This window comes from Tyto alba, unplaced genomic scaffold, assembly GCF_018691265.1.
Source record: "Tyto alba isolate M040663 unplaced genomic scaffold, T.alba_DEE_v4.0 Super-Scaffold_7, whole genome shotgun sequence".
Taxonomy (NCBI): domain Eukaryota; kingdom Metazoa; phylum Chordata; class Aves; order Strigiformes; family Tytonidae; genus Tyto; species Tyto alba.
The window spans coordinates 276,087-292,767 of NW_024881328.1; the positions used below are offsets into that span (position 1 = coordinate 276,087).

General features: G+C 37.7%; 1 protein-coding gene across 15 annotated transcripts in view; it reads left to right on the forward strand.

The window, feature by feature from the left end:
* Positions 1-16,681, forward strand: part of BAZ2B (bromodomain adjacent to zinc finger domain 2B) — a 163,601-nt gene that overhangs the window by 74,314 nt on the left and 72,606 nt on the right. For all 15 annotated transcript variants that reach the window (XM_042783818.1, XM_042783805.1, XM_042783813.1 and 12 more), the window contains one exon: positions 3,257-3,412. In XM_042783818.1, the coding sequence (XP_042639752.1) occupies positions 3,259-3,412 (154 nt within the window). In that variant the 5' untranslated portion in view covers positions 3,257-3,258. The remainder of the gene's footprint in view (positions 1-3,256; positions 3,413-16,681) is intronic.

The window sequence follows — 16,681 nt, forward strand, 5'->3', positions numbered from 1 at the left end:
GTAATTAACTAAACATAATTAAGAGCTGACTTAGTTTGAAAGCAAAAGTATGTATGTCTCAAGGAGCAAAGTATAATTTCTTCAAAATCATTCAGAAATACTAATATTCCAGTTTTCTATTAATGACTTAAAACAAGCGGCTGAATTGAAGGTTGAAAATGCAACACACATACACTCCACCCCAACCCCCCCCAGTCCCCCTGCAAATTGAAACAAAAAGAGTAGAAAGGGGGGAGGAAAGAGGGGGAGCCTTGAAAGGGGAGTTTTTTACTATTCTCCCAGTTCTTACTTGATGCTGTATTACCAGTTCAGACAGATGGCTTATATTGGTTAAAAGCTTGCAGGTATAGCTGATTTTACATTTCTGGCTCAAACCACGACACTGTATTAAAAAAAAATACTGATTTATGAAGGATATTTTCCCATTTATGACACAAATGTAGAATGCTTATAAGTGGTTCTAAACTGTGCTTATTTACAAAATATACTAGTTGGTAAAGACTTCTTTTAATGCTGTATTATTACATACAATATGACAGCAGGTTTTTTTTAGGAATTGGAGAATTCTTAATGTTTTCGTCAGGAAACATAAGTAAAATACCAAGTTTCAATCGTGAGTTTTGAATGCAGTGAATTAAGAAGCATTAGAAATAACTCTCCTTTTACAAGTTATTGCTGTAATAATACCACCATGATGTGTTTCTAATTTCTCTTATGCCACCCATATGTACAGCAAATTTATTGTGGCCATACGTACAACACGAATACGAAAATACAACAAAAACATAAGTTTTTTTACAAGGACTGCCTGTTGGCCTCACCTAAGTTCAATCATTCATTAATGTCTAAAAAAGATATTATATAAATTTATGTATCTTGATCTCTCTATATGTAGTAAAGATAGTAAATTTTTTGTAGTGTGAAATCATATGTTTGCAAATGCTACAGACTTAAATCTGGAGATACAGATTTAAATCATAATGTGTTATAGAAAGGATTTCTATTAATTACTATCCTAACAAATAATTATAAAGTTTAATAGGCATAATATAACATTTAAAGTCTACAGTATGTATAGTATTTTTCAGTGGTCTGCTTCCACTGAGTAGGACTTTAGCTGAATTATATTCAGAGATTACTACAATTCAATCAGGTATTCTTTAACTGTGGATAGAAAATGTTTAATTGGAGAAAAATATGTATTTAGGAGTGCTGAATCAAACATTTAAAATATTTAATAATATTTTGCCCTGTTAAATTCTCTGAAGGAAATAGTTTTTGTGATTTCTATTGTTCTGAAGGAAAAGTTCATAGCTCTCATACTCAGTGTAGTAGATACTTTTTTTGTACCATATCAGTGTAAGTAGTTGATTTTTCTGTGTTTACCGAAAACAAATAATTTTCTTCTGCATGCACGAAAATCATGTGTGATAAATTTGGCTGTAAAGAATAAAACCAATGAAGTGTTTTGGTGATGTTTTCTGCAGAGTGGTTGTTTGTAGTTTGTGTAAAGGGTAGGCAATTTTATATAATATACTGTAGCTCCCTTGTTAGCAGAGTTTTCACTACAGGAAAGTAGTATCTCTTGTTCTGCTATCTAGCAGAGATGAGAGACTTTATCCAGTACATAGAAATTGCCACATATGAAAATGATTAGTGATAAGGAATTCATGATTTGATTACAATGGGCACAATATATCTTCCAGATACTTTGTGTGTTCCTTCATGACTTTTGCTTTTGTATTTCCCTTTGGCTTTTTAAGATTCATTTTTACTGACTGAGAGGAACCAAGGATACTGCATCTTTCTGGAGAAGTGGATAAAAGTTTTAATACTGGCTTTCCAAATTAATATTTGGGAGGTTGTTTAACATAACTTTGGATCAGAAGTGCTGTTTAACACATCAGGTTTCTAAATAGATTAAAACAGAATTTGGAAAAGTGTATCTCTCTTGCGAACTTGGCATTCCTTTTTACAAAGACTGAGAGTGACATTTCATAGCAACTGTTTGACTCTACATTTAGTACTTGGCCTCCTCACATTTCCAGTGATAGGTCTGAGGAGGGATGTTGCCTCTAGCTGGAGGAGACTCCAGGACAGGAACTGGTTTCTCAGGAGTTTCCCTGTTAGGAGTTAACTGTACTTAGTCTTGTTGCTTTTGTAATAATAAAGGGACTCTGAAAACATTGTTTTCCCCACCTTATACACTAATCCTTACTTGCTGTCAACTGCAGTTCTGGCAGATTGAGTCAGATAGTATTTTGACTCCACTACCATTATGCTTAGACATAATTTTCTTGGTTGGAATTTTTAAGTATTTGAGAAACTACTTATCAACCAGTTGTATTTTTAATAATAATTTTATTGTTTGTTTTTCTTAAAATAAAAATTCTTGTTCAGTGAAGTAAGTGTGTTAACTTTTGATTTAGGCAATTCATGGCACAAATAAAAAAGCCTTAATTTGTATGAAAAGCTTACCAGGTAAAAAAGGTAGCTAGCAACTTACGGGAGTTCTTATATTTCTACTATCTCACCATAATTGCCGGGTCCTTTCCTAAATTAAGAGACTAGATGGGGACTTTTTGACATGCATTACAGGTTGTTTAAAGCTGGGATCCATCAAGGAGCAGCAAGAGCAGGGCTGGTCTGCAGGGAGGGACAAGCTGACAGTCAAGGATGATGTAGGCAGTGCTTTTCACAACTCCTGACACAGTCCCGCAGGATCCCAACACTGTGCTGGTCACAGGGTCCAGAAAAATTAAGGCACCTGTCAGGCCCAGGGTCCCTCCGGTTGTCTGAGGAGGAGTAGGGGAAGGTAGGAGCTGATGCAGGCCTGGAGCAAAGCTATAAAATGAGACATGGGATCTAGCCCGGAGGCATGGACACAGGCCAGGCTACAGAGCTAGGACCCGAGTCAGGCAACAGCTGAAGGTACTAGCCTGAGCTGAAGTGGAACTCTTGAGCAGAGGATGTGGGTGGTGGTCCCAGGTGAAGCTGTTGGCGTTCAAGTTAAAATGTGACATAGCTCACAACAGCACTACCTGATTCCCTTACTACTGCAGTTGAGCTGGATTGCCCCAATTGACAGAGTGCTGATCATGTGATGTACCCCTCATCTCATAGGTGAGAGATCTCATAGGAACTACTCAAGAATCAAGTGCAGATCCTGAGATGTGGTCAGCATGGACGCTCCTGTAGTCCCCTTGTAATTTCATTTCCTGCCATAGAAGACAGATGTTTATCTTCTCTTTTATAGATATGGAGTCTGGAGAGCGGTTAACATCGGCGTCGGTCTCCTCTACTGCAGCTGCTTCTACTCCATCATCTTCTACCCTGTCTGTAGCTTCAGCAGTATCGAAAGGTGGCCTTTCTACTGGAGCTGCGTCACTGAGTTCCACAATTAACACATGCGGTAAAAATGACTCAATTATATATAGCGATGTGATTTTAATGTTTGTCAACACTTGTAATTATTATTACAAGTCAAATTTAGTACGGTTGTGCAGATGGATTGAAGAAAAATGTTTGAGGTTTTTTTGCTAAGCAACATTAATGTGTGAATACAATTTACATAGTACTTTTTTATTGAAGGAATGAAATTAATTTAAAATTGCCTGTTTGAAACATGAAAGAAATTTTCAGTTTGTAAAGCTGCCTTGGAAGTGAGTATCAAATTAAGAATTGATCTAGCAAACTCTGTGCGACTTTCAGATTAAGATCTAATAATCAACTTCTTGAATATCCATCATGTTCTCAGCATTCAAGACCAGGCTCTATGGTATTTTTATATCTGGAGGAATAGTTTATTCTAATGGGACTTGACATCGACAAGGTGAAATTCAAAATGTCAAAGTCTTAGATAGTTTTGACTAGAGTGAAACATCTTGGCTTGAATAAAGAAACTTACATGGAAGATTTCTCCATGCAAGAATCCTGTTTTTGTGAACGAAACTCATATTTCAACTGATGCATTTGTCATCAACAGAACAAGAAATGTTAAATAACTCTTCTTGGCTGTTTCTTTCTTCACTTTAAAGAACAGATCATATATTTTTTTTGGTTAGCCTGAGGACTGCTGACTTTCATAAGATACACAGTAAATAAGTTTTTCAGCTTAAATTCATGGTAATCCACTACCTTCAGAACAGGCTGGGTTCTTGCAATAGAGAGAGCAAGCCTGTATTCTCCAAATTGAAAAACTCTTATGTCCTGATACTATAGGACCAGTAGATTCTGAGTGACTACTACAGCCTGTATTTGTTCATTTGTAGCTTCCTTGCAAAGAAAAATAGAAACCAGAATGTCTGCATACCCAGAATTATGTCTCAACTATTCAATTACTCTAAAATCAGCCAGAAAAATTCTTATCTAAAACTGATCCAGAACAAATAACAACGTGTTTTATTTTTCAGTACCCCATTACAAATTCAATTCCAGGAGACTTTTGTGTCAATGTTCATTAGCCCAAGTCATTTGAAATGATTCTCTGTGGTGATTCCCAGAATGTAGTTCATTTACATATAGCTACAGAGTCCCAAACTGAGAGTTTGTGTGAGTCATTTACCTCTCCTTGCTGCCTTTGCTTTGTAGATATTATAGCTTGTAAGTCTGTATCTCCTGTAACATTGTGTGTGTATGTAGGATATATAGTTGGTCTGTCAAAATACAGTAATACTAATGCAGATGACTAATGTAATAAAGATACTAAACTGTCAGTTTCTTTCTTCATTAGAAAATCTGGGTAGTTCTTTTCTTAAGTAGTTTTTAAAATTTTGTTATCAAATTTCATTTAAAAAAAAAGTTTCATTTATATCTGATAGCTAGTAGTTATAAAGACGGATAGTAATTCCCAGTATTTGTGGATTGTTTCCTTTAATGGTCAGATCCTTTGCCTGACTTTATCTGATCTTTTAAGAACATATATATTTACTCAAGGACGCTTTGTATTCCTAAAAACAAGCTGGAATGTGCTTTAGTACTGGTACTACCCCACTAGTTTTATTTATGAGCGTATCCATTTCTCTGCTTGGCACAGTGCACTATGGATGCTGTTTCATCTACTCTGAAAAGGTATGCACTGTGAAGAGAAACTTCACAGAAGCGTTTATGCTGTCAACCAGCGAAAGACTGTTTTCTCATGAATAACCTATGGCTGTAAAGGCAGTTTCATTGAGTCAAACCATTCTTGAATTTACAAGATACTCTGTAATAGTAGACAGACTAGTATCCTAGACTGATCTAAGCTGAATTGTTACGCATTATTGTGATACTTTTTTTAAAAAAAAAAGTATATTTACAATGCCTATCAATCTCAATCTGATATTAAATTATCTTCATATTTAAAAATGCATTTTTCTAGCATCTGATAAAATGCTTTGAAGAACAAATGAAGAATTATTCAAAGACATCTTAATCTGTGCATTAGATTAGAGAGGTTCTTTCTATTCCAATTCATCTATTTTCTTTGCAGCAATCAATAGTCTGTTAAGTAGTCTCCACAATAAACTTGATTGCATCCCGTCAGGTCCCCATGATGCATGGTGAGTTAGGACTGGGAGTCTTTATGCTTTGCCAGGGAGATTATACTACAAAGAAATTATTTTGGCATATTACCAGGTTAAACAGACAAAGCACCTGTGTGAAACCGTTATGGAATATAGCACATACTATTAGTTTAATTGGTTAATACAGCACTAGTTCCTGAATAATTGAAGCATTTCAGTCAAGTAAACAGATACTTGCTTTTTTCTTACTCACCCATTGCTGAAAATAAGAAGGCTCATTGGAAGAGAAAATTGACGCTGGAAAGAGGTTTAAATTAATTCTCATGAGAATGTTACCAACTTTGGAGGAATATAAATCAAAAACCTTTTCTCACATCAGTAAAGGATATGATAATTCAGTGTTTTGGTTTTGAGGGGCAATGATACCAGTGTATGAAGCTGTTCAAAGCTGAACAGTTGAGTCTTATTGTTTTGATATTATCAGACCTGAAGGGTTCTTTAGTTTTAATTTTAAAAAAAAGGGAAGTTCATTGACTTTTTATAAAATGAAAATAATAAAAAAAATTATTTTTTCCAAACCAGAAACTGCTTCTATTGAAGTAAAAATCTTCAATCTTTTTAGAGTCCATTATTTCTCCTTAAATAAGGGCCAGAAGAATTTTAAAATGATGGACATAAATGCATGAAGGCACAGTATTGTTTTAATTGGAAAAATCTGTAATTTTCTGCTTGATTTTTCTGATTTAAAGTAACAAAGATTTTTTTTTTTTAAACAACTGTTTTGTCGTCCCAGTCTTCATATAAAAATGACATTGTGACTCCAGAAATAAATGCTGAGAAAGATCGGATTTAGTGCCTAAAACTGCATAAACAAATTTCTCTTGGGCAAAGTGTTTTTTGTAGTCTTTAGTTTTGTCAAAATTTTAATCTGAGGCTTGTAAATATTTATTGAATTGTGGAGATTTTAAGGATTCTGAATGCTAAGTGACAAGGACAAAATTGAAATGGATATGTAAAAACAAAGTGGTGATTTACAGTTTATGGAATGTACAACAATTTCAAATGTTGAGGGAGAATGTGATGCTAATAGTTGAAGCGATGCAGATGCTTAGATTAAGTACAAGGACGTGAACAGCAGTAGAATACAATTGACATTTCTGATAATGACAGAGTACCCATACAGACTACATCACAAGTTCTTAATTTTTGGAAATTAGTGTTAAGATGATCAGTACATCTTAATTTTAGTGTCTGACGTACGTATCGTTAAGAAGCAGTCTCTAATTTCACATGATACCAGCCTTGTTTAGATTTCCTGCTTCATATTATTATCTTTATAGGCGAGGAGCTGATTTTGTTCTCGGTTGTTTGGACTGCACAGTGCAGTGTGGTCCAGGTACTGGCTAAACTCTTTTTCTTAGGGACAGGACTATGAGAATAGTATGTCAAATGTAATATAAAAAAATAAGAAATGTATTTTCAAGGTTATTGAAGGACATAAAAGCAAAAATACGGAAAAAGAAGGGGTGGAGAGAAAGTAGTTTAATAGGTACCACTCAAGTACTTCCACGTTTTAAAATTCCGTCTCATCTAATACTTGTTATAAGGACTACACAGATGAATGAACAATTTTGAGTACTGTTTGGACATGGAGTTTTACTTTTATTTGTAAGGAACAGACTTAGTAGAAACAACATTGAAAAAAACCCAATGTCAGTGCTTTGCTTTTTCGATGTTAGAGATTGAAGGAATCCATTGTATTCAATCACCTAAATCATTTCATTTAAAACCACATCAAGGACTTAATAGTTCTTATAGTAAAGCAAGCCTCATTGAGAGTTGCCATCTAAGTGATACTTTTTAAAATATGGCTAAGTACATCAGTGCTTTGTGTATGTTCCTTGTATTCTTACCTCCTCAAAGTTAATAATCTGCAGTGTTTGTGCCTAAATTATGTATCAGTTTTCTCAGCAGAGTGCGGTTTTGTCAATGCCTTTTGAAAATTTCCTTTTTTTAGAAAATTAGTCCAAGACTAGCTTCTTTTAAGCTATAATTTATGAAGGAAAGTTAAAGATGATGTTCTTATGATTGCATTCATGTTTGTTACCTGTGTACTTGCTTCTGTGAGAGCATATTCAGAGTTTATTAAAATGCTATTTTTGGGGTATTTTTTTGAAGTGCTTTAATGAGATAGTGCTTTGCTTTTCATTTAAATTTAGAGATACTTATGATGTTTATCTTCAGATGAGGGTTTTTATGTTTTAAACTGATGATAAGAGTGTATGATTGTTATTTTTGTATGTATAAACCATTTCCAGCCTTTTCCATGCTTTCAAGCTTTTTATACTGAGGCACATTCACCCACTACTATGGAATCATGCATAGAAGTAGTTTAGAATAATGCATACAAGGAGTTTGGAAGGCTTACTGGTGTTTGGGACACATGTAGGAGGCAAACTTTGCTAGCACTGTAATGAATAAAGAAAAACACAGAAAGGAGGAAAATGCACAGTAATTTCTGTCACTGCAAGCAGCTCTCTAGGTTTGCTGCGGAAGTTGGAATGCCCTTAGTGTTTTTAAAAATACCACATTATTTTTGTATTTGTGCTGTTTGGTGCATTGATGCTTTGTATTTTAAAGACTTATTTATATATTTATTCATTTTTAGCTCTTTTGAAAACCTTACATTGCACTGTGAAGTTCAATAATATTAACAAAGGCATTCACATTTGTCATTCCTTGTTACTAGGAGACCAGCACTGTTGAAATGTATGTTGCCCTTTGGAGTAATGCTTTCAATCATTTATCTGTGTAGTGATTAGTAGAATTCAAAAGCTGTGCTCAAAAATTTTTAACCTATTAGAGGTAAATCAAGACTGTTAGGGAGTGCAGTTTAATATGAAATTTTGCTATGCAGAGCATGTCTACAGTAAGTTAGTAACTTGAAGAGTAAACACTAAAATAAGAAAATTTAGTAGTAAAATTGTTAGACAGATTGTTAATGTTTTCATCAAATAAGAAAGAGGAAGAATGTCATTACAGATCAATTTATTGTTATAAGACTTTGCTTACATTCCTTTGTTTTATTTTTTCCATGTTTCTAAATGCATATTTCAAAATTGAGGGTTTCTTTTTCCTGGACACATTAGATAACGGCTTAGGGTAGCATAAAGTGTATTTTTTTTAAAAGTCCACAAGTGTAATATACTGCAATGTCACTCGCTCCTTTTTTCTTTTTTTTTCTTTCTTTTTTTTTTTTTTTTGTGTGTGTGATGAATACAGTTGATAAACTTACCAAGCTCAAATGATGTTTCAACTTGACCTATTTTCAAAGTGTTATGAAACACTGCAATGCATTGCTGCTCATCGGCATCATTAAGAATCACCGCGGTGGTCTGAGAGACGTGCGAGTGTTGTAATTTTTTTTAATGTTGTTAATAAGGAAAAAATGCAAAAAGAGTATTGTGATGTTTCCTAACTGAGCTGCGTAGCAGGTGGTAACTAACATCTAGTATTACTAGAGTATGGACGTCAGTTATGGAAGAAGATACATAAATGAGGTGTGGGTTGTTTTTTGTGTTTGTTTTTTTTTTTTTTTTTTTTTTTTTTAAATGTGATAATTAACTAAAGAGATTTGTACTAAGTTTGGCAAACATAGATCTGAAATACACTTTTTAAACTCAGCTGAAAGTGTAAAGAAATACTTACTATACGTATCACCTGCAATAGTTAGTGTCAGTGAAATTAAGTGCAAATCCATTCTTGTTTTGGAGGAGAAAGGGAAAAAAGGCTTGAACCAGAAACTTGGAATTAGTAAGAGAAATTTTCCTATACTGTATAATACTGCCTTATGTTGCCTTGTCGTTGTTAATAAATGAAAAATCCTGATGAATGCCCTCTGTTCATAACACCTAACATGATGAGACACTGTAGTCAGGAGATCATTCCAAAATTATCCATTATATACACCAACACAATAATAGCAACTAAAAAAATACAGGAGAAGTAGAATTAACAGACAGGGTCAAGTAATGCTTTCTGTGTATAGAGTCTCCCAGAAGTGTAGTCAGTTTGCAGAGGCCTTTGGTGGTAAAGTAAGTTTTTTGGAAAACAGGGAATGCTTGGTTTTCCTGATGCTGTATTTTTTTTTTTTTTTTATGCACTACCCTTTCTATTAAAACATGGCACGAATGAACTTTCTGTTCTTTGATATTGGTCTTCTGCTTTTTCTCTCCATTAACAACTATTCTGTTCTGGTTATGCATGACTTTACAGTCTTGGAGTTCCCCAGTTTTTCTTGCATCCTCATGATCTGGCTATCTCAAAAATTGGAAATTTAGCTCTGAAACTACTATGAAGTTTTATTTACCAACATTACAAAATTTCTGGTCATCCGTTTGTTTTTTGGCTCATCTGTGATGTTATAAATTCTTGTCTTGTCCTAGCATATAAATACATGCTAACTTACTGTACTATGTCTGCTCTCTGCTGTGCTGCCATTCCCCACCCTTCCAGGTATGTAGCAGCTCAAACTCCTTTTACTTCTTTCTAGTCACTTTCCCTGTTAATTTTCCTTTTCACTTATTTTCCTTTCTGCTTGAGATTTATTCTCCTTATTGTTTAAGGTATGTATAACTCCACTGATGCTTACATTTTACCTGCAATTTTTACAATCCAGTTGATCTAGCCCTTTTGGTTTTTTTTTTCATGGAATCACAGAGCAGTTTGGGTTGGAAGGGACCTTGAAGACCCATCTAATTCCAACTCCCCTGCCCCGGGCAGGGCCCCCTTCCCCCAGCCCAGGGGGCTCCCAGCCCCGTCCAACCTGGCCTTGAACCCTTCCAGGGAGGGGGCACCCACAGCTGCTCTGGGCACCCTGGGCCAGCGCCTCCCCCCCCGCACAGGGAAGGATTTCTGCCTCAGAGCTCACCTAAATCTGCCCTTTTTCGGTGCAAAACCGTCCCCCCTCGTCCCATCCCCACCCCCTGACCCAGAGTCCCCCCCCACCTCTCCTGCCCCCCCTTTAAGCCCTGGGAGGCCGCTCGAAGGGCTCCCCGGAGCCTTCTCTTCTCCAGGCTGAACCCCCCCAACTCTCTCAGCCCGGCCTCCCAGGGGAGCTGCTCCAGCCCCCCCAGCATCTCTGTGGCCTCCTCTGGCCCCGCTCGAGCAGCTCCGGGTCCTTCTGCTGTTGGGGGCCCCCGAGCTGGCCCCAGCACTGCAGGGGGGTCTCCCCAGAGAGGAGCAGAGGGGGACAATCCCCTCCCTGGCCCTGCTGCCCCCCCTGCTCTGGCTGCAACCGAGGGCACGGGTGGGTTCTGGGCTGCCAGCACACGGTGCTGTCTTGCAGGCAGTTTTCCATCCACTTGGCCATGTTGAACTTCATGAGGTTTGCACAGGCCCACCTCTCCAGCCTGTCCAGGGCCCTCTGGATGACATCCCTTCCTTCCAGCGTGTTGACTGAGTGTCATCAGTGACCTTTCTGAGAGCACGCTCTAATCCCACTGTCTATGTTGTCAACAAAGCTGTTTAACAGTGCTGGTCCCAATACCGACCCCTGAGGAACGCCACCTTTCACCGCTCTCCACTTAGACATCGAGCCATTGACTGCAACACTTTGAGTGTCGCCATCCAGGCAATTCCTTATTCCTTGAGCGGTCCACTTGTCAAATCCGTGTCTTTCCAATTTAGAGACAAGGATGTCATGCGGGTCTGTGTCAAATGCTTTGCACAAGTCCCGGTAGACGACATCAGTTGCTCTTTTCTTATCCACCAATGCTGTAACCCCATCATAGAAGGCCACCAAATCTGTCAGTCACGATTTGCCCTTAGTGAAGCCATGTTGGTTGTCACCAGCTAGCTCCTTATTTTCCATGTGCCTTAACATTGTTTCCAGGAGGATCCACTCCAAGATCTTGCCGGACACGGAGGTGAGACTGACTGTCCTGGGTCCTGGGGGTTATGTTTCCCCTTTTCCAGTCAGCAGGAGCTTTGCCAGACTGCCATGACCTCAGAAAGGATGGTTAATGCCTTAGCCACTTCATCCGCCAGTTCCCTCAGGACACTCCAATCCATCATGTCTTATCTCCATATTGCCAGCCAACCTCCCAGTCTTGCACATTACTGAAGTTAAAAGCAGGGGCACCAGTTGAAACTGGGACAGTTGTACCTGTTATTTAGACAAGTAAAGCACACTGTATGTCTTGAAAATTAGAATACAGACAGAAACAATGCAATGGATTGTAGACAAATGGTGCAGCTCACTGGCCACTCTACAGCTGGAAGTTCTAAATTGTTTGAAGGGCTTTAAAAGAAAAATACCCTACTGGCACTCCTTAGCAGTTAATTGCCTGATGTAGTTATTGTTAATTTGACTGAGTTCTTGTGGATGTAAGAAGCAGAAACAATTTTTTTCTCACAGGGGACCGCCCCTATAGCCCCCTCCCCTGCCATCAAAAATCCCCCACCACTCACTCAAATCCTGGACCCAAACTAAGGAAATTGGAATGATACTGCAGTGTACATAAAATTAAACAAATGAAAAAAAAAAAATGCTAACAGTACATTTATAAAGTGAAGGCTTGCAATCACCTTGCAGTTTTGTGCAGCTAATTCCCTAGTGATTTTTTATTATTATTTTTAAAAACAGACATTCTTCCAACAAGAAATAGGAAGGTGGCGTGATAGAGCTTAACTGTTGCTAGATGAGGCTTTCCTCTAGGATTTCTAGCGGGTTTTTTGCTGATTTGGATCACATTTTGTTCAGTTCATTTCTACAGATAGAATTGCTCAATGTGTGTTGCTTGTTCTGATGATTTTCTTGGAGAGGCGAAGAAGATCTTGCATCTTCTGTTAGTTCATTAATTCCATTTTTGCAGAGGGATGACGCCATGATGGATAATGGGATAATGGCTTTCTAGTAAGAAAAAACTTAACTCCTAGTCACCACAGTCTGATTTTCTTACATTGTGAAATGCATAAGTGTTACCACAGTGGCATGACTGAAGACAATGCTTGAAGGTGGAACAGGTTTTCTGTAACGTATTTGTTAATTCATGGGAACATGCAATAAAGAATAGTTACTAGAGGCTATTGGATTGGATCAGTACCTGGAAAGTTTTAAACAAGCACCGTGATTGGACCTGTTGGCATTTTCATTGCTGCATGTTAAAATTTCTATGCTCCTGACAGGAGGTTTGAAGAATAGTGTGAAATTTACTGAAATGATCTCTTCAACAAACATGTTGTATCCACTGCATAGAAGACAAATCCTGGAACATACTGTAATCCACATTTACTGTCATTTGTCATCTAGCAGCAGGATAATGCTCTCCACTGCCCACCCTTAACAAATGGTGCATAGAGAGAAGAGAGGGATTACTGTCTGCACCTCTTCAAGTAACGTGTTTACTAAAGTCTCAAAGGGTGCTATTTCTGTGCTAGGGCAAAGGGGCAAATTGTTCAGGTGGGACACTCCTTGCAGTGAAAGACTTTTTACACATGTGAATGAGATTACCTCTGATGTGTGCAGGGTGAGTCTTTGTAGTTCAGTAAAACACATCAAAGAGAAGGTCAAGCCTGTTAGGCTGTAACAAGTGATATCACTGTGCTGGTGCTCTCATAGGTTGGTTAATCCTGCTGAGAAGTACAGTAACTTGGCCTTCTGGAGCTTCAAACTCCACAGCTAGAGTGCTTCTGGAAGTTGCTACTTGTTTGCTCAGAACTACCTTAGGTGTCTGTATATCTGTAGGTGTAGATCATTGAAAAATTAACCTTGGAAAGGACTTCAGGAGGTCATCTAATCCAGCCCCATAATCAGAGAAAGGTCAGTTTTGAAGTCAGGGTCCTTGGTTTTGGGACCCAAAACAGTATGCAGTATTCTTAATGCAATCTGAAGAATACTGAAGTAAGAGGAATAGTTACTTCCCCTGCTCTACTGGCTGTGCTCCTGCTCGTGTAGCCCAGTGTGCTACTGACCATTGCTGCCAGGGCACACATTTGGCTCATGTATGGCTTGGCATTTGCTGAAACTCTGAGAGTCTCTCCTGCATAGCTCTTCTCCAGTCAGTCTCCAGCCTGTATTGTTCCAAGGGGTTGTTCCTTCCCTTGTGTAGAACTTTGTTTTTGTTCTTGTTGAGTTTCATAAGATACCTGCCAATCCATTTCTCCAGCGTGTCTAGGTCCCCTGGGATACTAGCTGTTTCTTCAAGTGTATTGACTTGTTTCTCCGGTTTGATGTCTTCCACAAACTTTATGAGAAAGCACTTGCATTTCCTACTCCAGGTTATTGATAAAGGTGTTAAACAGGACAGATTCCAGGATAAAACCCTGCAGTACTACACTTGTCACAGGCATCCAGGTAGAGTAGGGCTCTTTAACCATTTTCTTCTGAGCATCCCACTGTTTTCTTACTCATCTAGTTGTCACCCCATCCAGACCATAAGAGACAGTATCGAAAGCCATGCTTATTTAGAGGTTAATAACATGAACTGTTCTCTTGTTCATAAACACAGTAATTTTACCATAGAAGGCGTTCTGCATGTGTCCAGGAAATTGTTCCTGCATGGTTCATACAGAGGGCTCACTGCATTATTTTCTAGGTGACTAGCATAAGTCTGACAGTTTTGTAGTTCCTTTGATTGTCCTCTTGCTGTTTTTTGAAGATGGGTCCAACATTGGCCTTTTTCCAGTTGTTGGAGACCTCCCCTAATCTGCATGACCTTTCACAGATGATAGAGTGTGACCTTGTCCTTGCACTGGCTGGTTCTGTCCTTGAGTCGAATTACAGTAATGGCCTTATTTGTCGAGAAATGGTGACTGTTAGGTACATGCCAGTTATGAGAGTTTGTGTTATGTCCACAATATGCAGTCATAATGGGAAATGCATCATTGTGGTATAGCTATATTAGGGTCAAAAGTCAGGTCAGAATGTTCTTCTGGACACTAACAAATTACAAAAAAGAAGCTGAAAATGGTGTTTGTGCTTATATCTGTCAATAGTAACAAATATTTAAAAAAAAAAAGTGTGTTAAAATACCTCTCTCCATTTTTACTTACAAACTTTGTTAGAGTTGCTCATTTTTTAAGTTATTTTCTGTGTTGTAGAAATGCAGTGCCAATACTAGAAGAACATACTACATGTAAACCTTAATAATATCTTTTAAAATATAAAAACATTTAAATAAAATTTTTTAAGCTTGAGGTTGAACTTCACAGCATCTGTTTCAGTAGTGTAATTTCAAGTGTTATTTTTACCCTCAGGACATATGTTCAGAACAGCTGGGGGTCAGCCGTGTAACCTGTCCACCGTGTCAAGTGCCTTCCCAGTGGTCAGCCACCCAGTCTTTGTTCCACGTGCAGCCAGCTCAGGGTATTCAGACTTCGGTGGCTTGGGAACACTTGGTAAACCCACAGTTTTAGCAGCACATTCCCTGCCTTTTTTGTCTGTTTTTGTTTACCTTTTCCAGGTAAATATTGTTGCAAGGAATATTAAACTAAAGAGGTTTAACTGTTCCCACCCACTAGGCAGACTTTGTAGCAGACTTCAGACTGTAGGTTTGGTTTAAGTCCAGGATGATTTTGATAAGGGAGAAATATATTTGCTGAGTTTCTCAGGAACAGTGTTTTCACAGTAGTCTTCTAAGAAACAAAGTAGTGCTTGATCTTTTTCATTCTTTCCACCACAAGGCAACATCTTTATTCATTACATGGGTCTGTTGATTGCATAGCTAAAGTTCTTAAAAATACTCAGCCAGTAATAAGATGGACTTGTTTTCCTTTATAAATGTGCTTTTTGTCTGTTAGATTTAATAGTGAAGGTTCTATCCAAACTTGGAAAAGGAAATGTCATTTGACTTCTTTTTGTGAGCTCAGTGATTTATTTTTTTCCGTTCTCATTTTTCTCCCAGTTTATATCTGTACTGTGCTATGACAGGTAAATAAGTTTAACTTTGGAAAGTGAGATGGCTTAACCCCATAAGCATCAGTGTGGAACTGTATCTGAACTGCTTCTAATAAAAGACATGTCGTCTTCGTTTGAATGCAGTTCTGCCTCAATCTGAGTGTTCTGCTCTTGGGATGCTGTAGCTCAGGGGACAGTGCTGTATTGCAAAATACCCCTCGGGTAGGTTTCTTTTGTTTCTCTCAGAAAACAAATACTCAATTGTAGAAAACCAGAAGAATTCAGACGCCTGGTAGTATTATAGACATGCAATTTGTCTGTAATGGGATTGGCCAGCATGATCCTATTTCTTGATTTTATTCATAGTAAAGGGTTTTTTAGTAGCATCTTGTGAAGTCAGTAGTCTCCCATTCTTTAAAATATCTACATACTGCACAGGAGAGACAAATACAAAATGATGCATCTGTCTTCTACCACAAGACGTCAGTTATTCAGTTAGTGTTTTCCAGTCTTGCATACTCTGTAAATCTTGCATCTGAGAACAAAGCTTTCTAAAGAGACTTAAATACTGTAATGCATTCTCCAAAGTACACAGTAAATCAAGATGCTTCTTAATTCACTTTTTCTGTAGTTCAAAGAAAAGGTGCTCTGGCCAGGAAGTGTGTATGTTCAAGTGACCTCTCCTCTTCTCGGCTGGCCAGGCCCGGTGTGTTCACCCCTGGTGTTGTACACATCACCAGTAGTTTTAAGAGTGTAAGATTAGCTACCTTTAAAAACCTAGAGCAAATATTGCAAAGAGTTCTTCTAGTATTTTAAAAATTTTGTTTAATATAAATGACAGAAGTTTGTTTTAGTTAATAATGCCAGAGGAATAAAGCAGCACTTTTGTTACTTGGAGGATAATGAGATACTACATGCATATCTACACAAAGCAAAAGCTTCTGAAAGAAATGCATGTAGAGTTGAAGCAAGGAGGGGTAAAATACCTGAAAAAGCAATGAATACCAATTCATTTGTGATGTTCTGATTCAGTGAATTCTTTTCATTATTTGGTAAGATTCATTCATTTGTAACAGCCATCTAACGTGTGTTAGCATTGCTGTATGTGATGGTAGTTGTTCTTAGCTTCCATTGACTTTGTTCCATTTTGCAAAAGAAACTTTTTTCACTGAGAAAATTTGTTTGCTGGAGGAATGAAAAAAACCTGCATCTGATCTTAGACAACTTTCTGACCTTCTGTGATATTCTTAAAAGTTTCAACTAAACATTGAGACACATA